Source organism: Oratosquilla oratoria, chromosome 18 (genome assembly GCF_046742065.1).
Source record: "Oratosquilla oratoria isolate Oo_2021 chromosome 18, ASM4674206v1, whole genome shotgun sequence".
NCBI classification, from domain to species: Eukaryota; Metazoa; Arthropoda; class Malacostraca; order Stomatopoda; family Squillidae; genus Oratosquilla; species Oratosquilla oratoria.
The window spans coordinates 55,394,471-55,407,295 of record NC_134794.1 but is presented as its reverse complement, the minus strand read 5'-3'; the positions used below and the strand labels follow the sequence as shown (position 1 = coordinate 55,407,295).

At 35.9% G+C, this 12,825-nt stretch overlaps 2 protein-coding genes and 1 pseudogene across 4 annotated transcripts in view; 1 reads left to right on the top strand and 2 right to left on the bottom strand.

Annotated features, from left to right (window-relative positions):
* Positions 1 to 12,825, bottom strand: part of LOC143035231 (uncharacterized) — a 77,596-nt gene that overhangs the window by 19,571 nt on the left and 45,200 nt on the right. The gene's annotated exons all lie outside the window — the stretch shown is intronic.
* LOC143035237 (uncharacterized) lies at positions 307 to 795 on the top strand. The gene has a single exon (XM_076202012.1). It carries the CDS (start codon positions 307 to 309, stop codon positions 793 to 795), a length of 489 nt encoding a protein of 162 aa, XP_076058127.1.
* Positions 1,970 to 12,706, bottom strand: LOC143035232 (uncharacterized; annotated as a pseudogene).

Genomic DNA, 12,825 nt, shown 5'->3' with positions numbered 1-12,825 from the left:
AAGGTGTAGAGGTCTGAAAGGAGGTGGATTGCATTTAATGTTTGGAAACCAGTTTAATGCATGTCTTTAGTATTCTAAGGTACTTGTTTCTGGTAATAAGTCTAATGAATCTTTACGGCATTCAGCACTAAAAGCATTTAAATACATCCACCTTCTTTTTTTTTTATTTGTGCATCTTGTTAACAGCATTGTGAGCTTTTATACTTAACAAATTCTACTGTGTATGGGCAACATTTTCTTCTCCATCCCTGGAGAAAACTTATTTGCCTTGGCATAAATATTTCATTGCATTTCGTGATTTGCAGGATGGACACCTCAACTGAATGCTCAATAACCCCTCATTCAGAACATTACAGGACCTGTACCTTTACACCTAACTTCAATCCAGGGGAAAGTTTTCATGCATTTATGGCTCAGTATCCATCACTACCATATTATGGAGAAGTGCTCTTCCCTGATAGATTGAACAGACAGCCACCCACCATCACTGAGCTTGCAGGGGCATTTAGCAAGTCAAAATCTTCAATATCATTTGTTGATTTTGTTAAAAAGCATTTAGATGTTGCAGATATTGAATCCATACAATCCAATACACATGCCCAGTACAAATCCTTTGTGTGGAAAAATCAGAGAGTTGGAGCCTTGACATCTACAACTTTTCATAAGGCAATGCACTACAAGGGCAGTGATAGTGAAAATTATATTGTAAAAGAAATAATGGGACTCTCAGGCTTTAAAGGAAATTTGAGTACCAAATATGGTAAGGAAATGGAGCCAATAGCAAAGAAACTATAAATCAAAGAGGAAAAAAAAAAAAAAGTCAAATTTCTTGAGTGTGAACTTTTTATAAATAAAGACAATCCACTACTCAGGGCAACTCCTGATGGCATTGTCAGTTGCAAATGCTGTGGCAAGGGTTTACTAGAGGTAAAATGCCCCAATAGTAATAAATACAGATTTCTTAGTGGCAGGGAAATAGTTAGCATTAATACCTACCATGGAACCATTGGGGAAAATAATAACATTGCACTTAGTGTGATTTTGTGATGTTCACCCAAAAGAAATCCACATTTAATAATGCAAAGGATATATTTTGACAAAGCTTTCTTAGATAGCAACACAAAAATTGCCATGGAATTCTATAATAGATTTGTCCTGCCAAATCTCCTCAGATCAAAAATAACTCCAGAGGCAAGTAATAATTAAGACTTTTTTTTCTTCATATTGACTGCATATTTGTTTTCTATATAGTTGTTTGTTGTGTTGTATTTACATTTGGTGTGTGTGTGTTTTTAATGCTACTTACATTTTACTATGTACATTTCACCCTATACTTTAAAATTGAAATATCTTCATGTTTCCTCTTGTAGTTAGTGCAAGCATTAGCAAGACTTGTATTGTGTAATTGTCCTGCAACAGCTTTTCTTGTGTTCTGGCCCTTTTGTTCAGTAAATTTGTGTTGTCTATCCTCATCCTTCTCTTGTAGTTAGTGCAAGCATTAGCAAGACTTGTATTGGGTAATTGTCCTGCAACAGCTTTTCTTGTGTTCTGGCCCTTTTGTTCAGTAAATTTGTGTTGTCTATCCTCATCCTATTAGTTAAATATACATTGTAAATTTCCTTTCAACAATAAAGTCTGTGTTCTTCATTTTCAATAATGATTTACCATACCACAATGATTCATACATTTCTATTAATAAATAGTTATACAGAAATTAATATCTTTACATATCCATTAAAATGACATAGGTGATAATAGTTACATGGTAGAGAGTGTGGGGGTAGACAGATGTTCACACATGGGTCCCTAACACCCAAGTTTTATTTACATAACGATAAAGATAAGCTTTATGGGGTCATAATGAGCTTTTTATAGCTGCCACTCTATAAACCCTCGCTTGTTTCTGAATAAGATCAAACAACTGCTTCAGTTGCAAATTAAAATGCTTAGGTTGTGTACTCAGTCAAATCTACACAGGTGGAGGCATCATATTGCATAATACTGCAACTATTACCACAATATGATCCATGAGGGGCCACATCGTTAGCAATTTCACTTTGTGTGAGCATCCTGCCTTTCCTTGTAAATGGTGGGATTTGTAGTTTTGCACCATGCTGGAGTATTAGTTCACCAATGTTGAAGCCCCTATCCACCATTATGGCATCACCTGGGTCAACTTTATGAATGAGCTCAGCTTCTGCAGTATAGCAGTCTGACGTGTTACCTCCATACACACTTTTAGTGTGTTGTGGTGTTTATACTGAGAATATGTGGCAGCCTGAGCTGACAGATCTGATGGTTTGACTGTGAACACCTCTGTGCAGTCTAGGATTGTTTGCGTGTCAGAATACTCTTCAGGGAAATCGTTGGCAAACTTGCAAGCACCTGTGCTGCAGTCGGCCATATAAGCCAGTCCTTAAGTACTAAATACGGTACATTAATCCAAGTTATGATGATACTACTTGCAACACTTCGTGCTACTTCAAAAAGATCCCCTAAAGTTCATAAATCATATCCTTTTCTTATAAGCGCTAGGGTCATTAAATATTCATCCAAGTGTGATAACTTCCTATTTGTATGTGCTTTGATAATGCCTGGCAGTGTATTCTCATTCTTGACACTAAATGTCCCTCTCCAATAATGTATGCGAGTCACATTTTCTTTTATCAAATCAAACAAATCATAAAAATCCTTTTGTTCCATGCCCATATATCTTTTAATACTCTCGGTATTCCTTAGAATTTTCTGAATATAGGTGTTGTGTAATGCTCCATCTTCTACAACATTGTTACATTGCCACAGAAATAAGAAAGAAGAAAGATAGTGTGGAGGACATATTATTGCATGTAAATTGAAAATATAGTTCCTGCCATATCTGTAGTAGGTACTTAAATCAATTTTCTATAGGGGGCTCGAAAACTATGCAAACATGTACTTGGAAGTACATTGTCACTGTTCCTTTCAATCTACACTCCATCCTCGTTTTTCTAGGCTACATTATTGTTAATGCTTTATCTCCCATCTCACTGCATTACACCTGAATTTCAAGTCATGGTAATATTGTTAGTTGCTAGACCTGAGGACAAGAAATTGCAGCCCCCAAAAAACATCAATGTAATTCATTTTCTGCAACAGTGAAAGGACTATTGGCACTCTTTACAACAGAAAAAATAACATGTAGCTTAGGTATACTTTACTCACCTCATGTACTTGTTCATGAGTTTGTGAAGCTCTTTTAAGTGTTCTACACTGATCAGTCTGCACCGCTACATATACTGATTCTGCAACAGTTTCACTTTGGGTAGAAGCTCTATATGTGTGGTCACCCAAAACATTGCAGCTCTCATCAGGAACTGTAGTACCTGTAAGAGATATGAATATAAGTATTAATCACATGTGTGATCAAGCCAAAAATTAAACAAAATATATAATCTTTAGTTTTACTTGATCATATAGTTAACTGTTGACAAGTACAGATGTAGCCAAATAAATGTAAGATATCTTTTAGTGGTGACACAGTCATGAGTCAAGTGTCAAGTGATTATCTGATTGATTACTTTAGTATTTTGTGTAATATGCAGATAACAGTAGCCACTGTAAACTGTTCTCTGTTTACACCTGTGCAATACATTATACATAATACTCCCAATAGGATCACATGTCAAGCAGTGAATTATCATTTTGGAGACAATGTTAAAGAATTATTTCCTCTCTGAAACTTTTTTTGATATTCACAAGCAATAATCACCTTAACCCATTCAACTCCGATGACAAGATGTCTTGTCATTTGGTCAAATAAAACAAAAAATCATAAAACACCAAAATGTTTGATCAAACACCAGAAAAATATGACGTCAGTCCTCGCTTCGCTGCGAGCGAAGCGAGGATTGACGTCATATTTTTCTGGTGTTTGATCAAACATTTTGGTGTTTTATGATTTTTTGTTTTATTTGACCAAATGACAAGACATCTTGTCATTGGAGTTGAATGGGTTAACTAACCTAACCTTAAGGGACCCGTCAAATGTCACATCAACATTTGCTTTTCCCTCTTCCAAGCCATGATGTTTCCTACTGTAATGATTATAAACAGCATCCCTACTCCTTTTCAAAATGTTTTCAGTGTGCTGAAGGGCTTTTGTAGTTATATGTTTGGCATAATTTCTGTATGTGGCATCAGTGAAGTGAGGCAAGCTTAGGAAAGATATCACTCTATTTGCACCATCATAACTAGGTAGGTCAAACACCACCAGAGGCGCCACCGTCGATGACGAGCACAATAGCGCGTCATTTTATGCGCACGCCGTTCAAACGGCCAAATTTACATACCGCGGGAAATTTAATTAATAAAAATGTTGCGTGAGTGTATTTACTACGATCGTAATAAATTTCAAACATTCACATCATCAGTTACATGTCGGTCAATAAAAACATTAGATAAACATGGCGGCCTGCATTCAGCAGTATATCAAAAATTGGTATATGTTTCAACGTAAAAAATGAGCTAACAAATTTATTGTGCGGGCAACTGACCATAATTAACCAAAACTACTAGTATCGTAGATTATTCTAATACCAAAATAAAGTCAGTATGTTACGGTAGAGCTGAGAAATTGGTTGTTTAAATTAGTTTTTTTTCTATCGGGTCGGATTATCGGATAACAACATCAACATCCATCCCGCCATCTTATCTATCACTGGTGATATGGACCAAACTTCACTCTATTAAGTTTCTTACTATTATGTTATTAGTGTAATAGACTTATAGTTGAATTATTTTAAATATTTCCTTTAAAATGTGTGATTTTCATGTAATTTGATCGAAGAGAAGTTACGTTTTCATCCTCCGTAATATTACGGACCACAGCTACGATTCGTCCTGCCCGCTATCTATGATCACTGGTGGTATGGATCAAACTACACTATTAAGTTTGTTACTATTGGGTTATTAGCGTAATACCTTGCATATAATTGAATTATTCAAATTATTTTCTTTAAAATGTGTGATTTTCATGTAATTTTACGGTATTCGTAGCTGTGGTGGGTAATTTTGCAGAGGATAAAAACGTAATTATATGATCAAATTACATGGAAATCACACATCTTATAGAAAATAGGTCAAATAATGCAACCATATGCTAATTTTTTATATAAAATTGTGCCTGTCAGTAAAAACCGTCATTGTTTACGTTTGATCGGCGATCAGTCAGACCGCACGTTTCGGCCCGATTTCCTCGGACAAAATAGGCCCGATTTAATTCCATTCAAAATGCAATATCTCGAGAACTAGGACAGCTAGATGGATAAATCAAATTGCATTATACTCATAGCGACTTTTTCCATCCCATGAGAACTACTTCAGCTCAAATATCAGGAATTCCATTTTCATATTGACCTAGCTATCATAACCTGCACCAAGTTGAAGTTCCATCATACAATAATCTAACATGGTTGTTAGAGGATAAAACTTTTCTCCTACAGGTATATCAGGTTTCTTTGTCTTGTTTGTATCTAAAAGAATGTGGCTATTCTCACATTTCACAATGATTATAATGATATAACTATCAATTTGGTGTGTCACTGTGTGGTGACATTTATTTCAACTTCACTACTGCAGCAGGTTCCACACACCATACTTCCCACTAACTCCTCTAAATCTTCTTTTTCTATTATCAAACGTTCTTTCTCCATACCTTCCTTTGTAACTTCTTCATCAATTACTAATGATTTTCTCTTCTTTGAGCTGGTACTGTAACTATCACTGGAATGGGCGATAGTTTGTAAAGAATGAGATAACTTTGGAGACGTTCTCCTTTTTTTCCGAGCATTTTCAGCCAGTTTCCGTTTTTGAATTACACTTCTTTTGGGTCGTGACATTGTTATGTTACAATAAAGCGTCACACTACGTTTTTTACTCTTAAACAACCACAAAATAGAACACAGTCCACTTCCTCATGGGTAGTACAAGTTTAAATCTGACCAATACCAAAACAAAGTAAAGTAGACTCGTTTTATAATTATAACCACTGCAGCTAGTGTACGAGCCTATTTTTACAGCCAGAGGTACGATAATACACGAGTTGCAACATAAAAATTGTAAGAAAAATAACAAAAAAGCTAGAGAAATGCTGCCACAGCATGATTTAAATGTCCGTGTGTAAACAAATTATCGAGCCAAAACAAACGACACGCTGCCCTTTAAATATTAAAGATAGATACTTAGACTTATGGTATCAACTCCAGCCTCTAGGATATGATAGCCAGATAGTTGTATTATTTTTTAGAACCAAAAACACAATTTCGTGGGAATATTCATTTTTCGCCCCATAAAACCATCTTCTATCCCTAGAGGGACCAAGGGAAGTGCTTATAGGGGAATGTGTCATAAAAGTTGTTCAATTTCTCTGGTGAACTCATGTATACTTACTTTATTGGAAAGAGTATTATTGCATACTAAATTGTTTAAGTAACATGTATATTACATGTAGTTAATTTTTTTTTCATGATGGTATCTGTGATCATTGAAGTATCCATAGACATGGGTAATCAACCTACTATGTAGGAAATGAAAGATTAGAGTCTTGGGAACAACTTAAGGGCTACATGGCTTTTCGCCATCGTTCACATTCGCCCCCTTGACAATTCACCACCAAGACTTATCGGTGCCCGGACAAAATGTCCTGAAATCTGCACCCCTGGGACAAAATGTCCCCAACGGCCTAGGTGGGTGGTCAAAATGTCCTCAATTTTTTTTTTTTTTTTTAAATTTTGTCAGATGTGTTTCACTTTATTCCTTAATATGTTTTTTTGGTGATTTTTTTGTTTTTAACCTGATTTAACTGTAATTGTACTCATAATTTGCGGAATGAAGATTTAAATAAATTACAGCAATGGTCTGAAAAGTGGCTAATGAAATTTAACAAGTAAATGCAAGGTAATGCACATAGGTAAAAATAACAGTAAGTACGATTACAAGTTATTTTGGAAATTCGTTAACAAAAGTGAGTAGTGAAAAAGATCTCGGCGTAATTATCAGTAACGATCTCAAATCATCCATGCAAATGATGAGTGTTATGATAAGGACATTTGGGAATGATATTGTAAACAATATGTATACTCTATAGAGTATAGAATCCTATAGAAAGTATCATTAGAGGACTTTTTCATTCAGGATTATGGTAGTATGGTAGATCAAGGGAATAGTCAATTCTATATATAAATTGTTAATCAAATGAATCAGACAAAACAATACAACGACTCCAGCTAATAATTTCTCTCTTTCTATTGCTGGCGTACTCATCAGCTGGGAGGCGGGGGTAGGAAGTGGGGCAGCCTCGCCAGCAGCACACGTGGATGTCGAAGGAGTTGCCAATGGTTCTTTACTTTTATTATCCCAGTATGCCTTCATCCTTTTGCTTGCAGCTTCACTCCAAGCAATGGTCTTCCTTTTGCGTCTTCCCATTGTGTATCACAGGAAAATACACGATAAGAGAGAAAAATCACAGTGTAGCAAGTCACGTGTCGATCAATACTCTCTCTATCTCTCTCTCTCTCTCTCTTTCTCACACACACACACACACGTGTACCGACTCGGAGAAAGGGGTAAACATACAGCCGGCAGCGTGAAAACTATCGTACCACAAAAAAAAAAAAAAAAAAAAAAAAAAAGAGGCATAACATTAGATATTGAAGATATATGGCATCAGAGTTTAAATACCCAGGTCAGAGTCTAGTAGGCATTTAAATTTTAAAACCCACCACGACGCTCTAACGTCTGGCAGCGTTACGCACATAACGGACTAGTATTTCAGCGAGCCACAAAAAAATTACAAAGGATTACAAAGGCGGAGCATGCCGACAGGAGACCTTTTGATCCATATTTAGGTCGGATGCAAAAAAAAAAAAAAATCATATTAACAATAAATAAAAACTATAATAATGTAAATAAAAAAAACATAAATAAATGCATAGGTATAGTTAAAATAATAAACAAACAGGTAAATAGTAAATGATAATAAATTGACATATAACTGAAAATCAGACAGACAAATTATAACAAAACAAAAACAAATAATATAACATAAATCATAATCATTACAGCATCTTACTTAGGTATTTATCTAAATGATTCTTAAAGCTTCGAACTGAACTACATTGCACTACCTGTGCAGGAAGTTTATTCCATTCATTAACTACACGGTTGGCAAAGTTGTTTCTACCTACTTCCAAATTGAATCTATTTCCGGACAGTTTGAGACCATTGTTTCTTGTCTGATTCTCATTCAATGTGAAAATTTGGTCACTTTTGATGTTGTCAATTCCCTTTAAAATCTTAAAGACCTGTATCAAGTCACCTCTGAGTCCACGCTTCATGTGCTTAAGTCGATTTTCGTATGATTTATTTTTGATATTTGGAATCAGCTTTGTGGCTCGCCGTTGTACTTTTTCCAGTCTGTCAATGTCTTTAATGAGATTCGGTGACCATACGGAAACAGCATATTCCATATGTGGACGAACTAACGATTTATATAGCTTGTTAATGAGTGATGGACTTTTGAAATCAAAAGATCGCGCAATCAACCCCAGAATCTTATTTGCTTTCTCAGAGGCTGAAATACACTGCTTGGATGATTTGTGGTCGTTACTGATAATTACGCCGAGATCTTTTTCACTATCCACTTTTGTTAACGAATTTCCAAATAACTTGTAATCGTACTTACTATTATTTTTACCTATGTGCATTACCTTGCATTTACTTGTGTTAAATTTCATTACCATTTTTCAGACCATTGCTGTAATTGATCTAAATCTTCTTGAATATCTAATTGGTTTGGGTGATCATTTGCCACTCCGCACAGTTTTGTATCATCAGCAAATTTGGAAACAGTAGATTTTAGTCCATGGTCTATATCATTTATATATACTATGAATAGAAATGGCCCAAGAACGGAACCCTGAGGAACTCCACTTGCAACACTTTTCCATCCAGAAGTTTTTCCATTTAAAACAACTCTCTGTTTTCGACCTTTCAACCAATTACTAGTCCAACCTAATATGCTACCACTTATTCCATGCAAAGCTAATTTAGTAAGTAGTCTTTCGTGTGGGACGGTATCAAAAGCTTTTGCAAAGTCTAGATATATTAAATCTATATTGTTTCTTTTGTCATAATTCGAGATAATTATTATTTTCGACCGAAAAAGTAGTTTTTGCCCTTAAGGACCGTCTGGTTGCTTTATAAGGGAGGATATCCTAAAACTTTTTGAATCTTTTTAATGAACTTAGCCTTATAATTACCATTTACATTTGTCTGTAATTCCCCAGGGTATTGTATTCCTCACATGTATATAAAAAGTGTAGTGAAGATATAGTGAAGCTGTAATTAATTTCATGCAGACCCTTCCACATAATTTAGCTTGGTATGAAATGAAAGCTTCGAGTCTGGGGAATATAAGTTATGTTGTACATTTGACCAAACTCATACCTTTTTTTTGTGAATTTTCTTTTCAGAACATTTCAAAGGTGCTGCAAAATTCAGGTTTCATGAAAAAATATTTTATTTTTTAACATAGGAAATAAAGAGCATAATGTTATCTTTCAAATGAAACAAAAATGACAAAAATCCATCTTGAACAACCGAAGATATTACAACAAAAAGAACAAAAACATTAAATGGACAGGAGAAGGCATTTCAATTTTGCGTGACCATTTTTAAAAGGCCCCAGCCTCATAGTCCCCGCTTTTGGTCACTTTACCAGTTTTACAATATTTCCTTTGCCTTTACTTTTGTTTTCTCAATTGCAACTGACTGAAAATTTACATAACTGAAATGCAGAGGCTTCATACTTATGTTCTCAGTCAATTTGTGAAACCTTGCATAGCCTAAACATCCATTCATTGTATTGTACACTAAGGCGTTCGTCACTGGAGTGTCTCTCAGTTCGGAATCACCACACTTTTGGCCACACTCTAAGTCAATCTTATAAACCATGTATTTATTTGTAAAGCTGACATTTAGTTTCCCAAAGCACTTACCGCACGCAACATGTGTAAATAATTCTTGAAGATAACTTTTTTCAAAATTAAGTTCTAGTCATCAACTGTGGTCTTCTCTGATGGTTGCAATGCATAGCAAACCTCCAATTTCTTCTTCTTTGCAGATGAGGTATGAGGTGAGGCTCCAACTTGTGGTGTGGGTGGAGGAGGTGTAAGGTGGGCGGAGCTAGTAGCTTGTGGAGTGCTGCGTGAGGGTTGGCTGGTTTCCTCTTCGTTTTTTTTTCACCTCTGTTTCTCTAGCCAGCACACAAAGGCCTTCTTTACATTCTTCCTCCTTGCTCGCTGGCTTTTCGTCAATCTTCCCATGACTATAGCAATAATACAGGGTGAGGAATCAAAACTGTGGCGCACGGTGAGAGCTCTAAGAGGAATGTTACCCTACTTTGACATTTGAATGGGTACTGATGCCATGATTCTGCGGTAAAATTCTGCCTTTGTGACTTATGCTAGTGGGAGGAGCTGCCAAATGTCTCCATAAACACAATTCCGTAGCAAAAAAAAAAAAAAAAAAAAAAAATAGCTCTTGAAATATTGACGCTATTTCAAGATACAAAATGTTTGTTTATGCATGGGGTTGCCAGAGGTTGCCAATATTTTATCTATTTCATTCTGTATAAAAAAAAAATATATAGGAACGAAATACAGCTCTATAACTTTGTAGGGGGTGTTCCCACCGTCATAGAGATTCTTTTTAAATGTTTTCCTAAAATTCGTTCATGTACCAGGTTTTTTTTTCGAATAATCGCCTATGATGGTCCCAGACGGTCCCTTAACTAAATTGATTTTTTTCCTACTCTCTTTTATTTTTTTTATGATTTTTTTTTTCCAATTTCGAATAGTAGAAACTTCAGTGAAAATCTGCTATGATAAATGAAAAAAAAAAAAATCAAGTTACAGTTGCCTTTATTTTTTCTTGCCATATTACAGAATTACTATTTCTCTTTACAAATTCGAAAGAATAAAATCGGACAAAAAGAAACAGAGATATGGCTATTAAAATATAAAAAACAAACTTTTCAGAAGAGGCACTTAAAGTTTGAAAGGAGCGCACCGGCATTTAAAACTGCTTTCTTTTTTCTGTCTGCGAGTATGTGCGTGTAATCTCTAATCTCCTCTTCGTAGCAGATAAGGTTGTGGGGGGTGCAGTGGAGGTGATAGGTGCAGTAGTTCGGGGTGAGGTCAAGGAAATGGGTGTTCGGAGTCAGGTCGAGGAGCTGGATGCAGGGGTAGGGGGAGTGGTAGAGGTATCTTCTCGTCGTCATCGTCTTCTACATTTCCTTGCCATCTCCATATATTTTCTCAACATTAATGTCCTCTTCTTCACCCCTCCCATGGTTACTGTTGGTAGATGAAATGAATATTGGTTACTGTTGGTAGAATAAATGAAGATAATGATATCGTGTGCGTGAGTGGGATGCTAAAAAGCAACTACAGAAGCAATGTTGGCTATATAAAGTTGGGAAATTTTGCCAGATACATCCATACACATAACACAGTAAACAAAACTGAACTGGCTATCGAAAATTTGACTTTATTTCAATATACAGAATGTTTTTTCATGCAATGGGTTGCCAGATGTCGCCAATAATTTATCTATTTTGTTTTATATATGATAAAAGAAACGGAATTGAGTTGTAATATTTGGTCGAAGTATTACCACCATCATAGAGAATCTTTTGAATGCTTACCTGTTGGTAGAATAAAAGATGATACGATCGCGTGCGTGACTGGTAGGCTGACAGATACACGACAGGACGACTTCTTTTTTCAGCTTTGAAAGGATACTGAGATGATTGTGGTGACCAAAGACTACTGGGGATTTAGTGTTGGGCAAGTTGCCAGATATTTCCATAAATATTAATTACAGTAAACAAAACAGAACTGGCTATCAAAATTTTGACTTTATTTCAATATATAGAATGTTTTTTCATGCAATGGGGTTGCCAGAGGTCGCCAAAAATTTATCCATTTTATATTATATATAAGAAAAGAAACGGAACTGAGCTGTAATATTTGGTCGAAGTGTTACCACCATCATAGAGAATATTTTGAAATGTTTACCTAAAATTCGTTAATTTTCCAGAATTGTTCGTGTTTTTGCGCCCCACACCGTCTTAACTTACCAATTTTAAACAACAATAAAATAACTCAATGTAACCTACCTGAATCTTCTGTGGTGGTGCATACTTCTACCTCCACCCAGTCTTGGACGTGCTGGGGTAACACCTCTTTTTGAGGGAAAAGTGTTTCAATGTTGCACTGTGTGGATGTTGAGGTGTTGTTATAGGTCCCTTCGGTTCAGAAATGACATTTTGACCTTGGCACTGGAGACTGTTTTTCTTCCTATTAATCACTGCAAGGTGGTTTCTTCCCCACCCGTCATAGGAAAACAAAACTGGGTCTGGATGTTCAGGTGATGGTCCATTGTTCCATTCCAAAAAATGTAAGGAGCATATAACGTGATTAGCTGTTGCCTTCCAACCACCTGCACGCCTACACCTCTTCTCCCATATCTTTCTTCTTTTGGATTCCTTTTTAACACTCGGAAATCTGGCATATCCTTTGACATTTTTAGTTACTTGGTTTGTCTTTCTCATACTTTTTCTTGAATCTGACGTGCAGTCTGCCACGGCACACGTAAAATTAGTCATATTTGTTTGAAAATAGCTCCCAGCAGATCTAAGAGGCTATTATTTACACAAACGTTGGTCACCTCGTACGTCCGCCACCACTGTTATCATCATTTATCTCACTGATTGTCTTCATATAC

Bases quoted from the DNA above. Each gene is read 5' to 3' on its own strand.
- LOC143035237 (XM_076202012.1), top strand. From the start codon at position 307: ATGGACACCTCAACTGAATGCTCAATAACCCCTCATTCAGAACATTAC.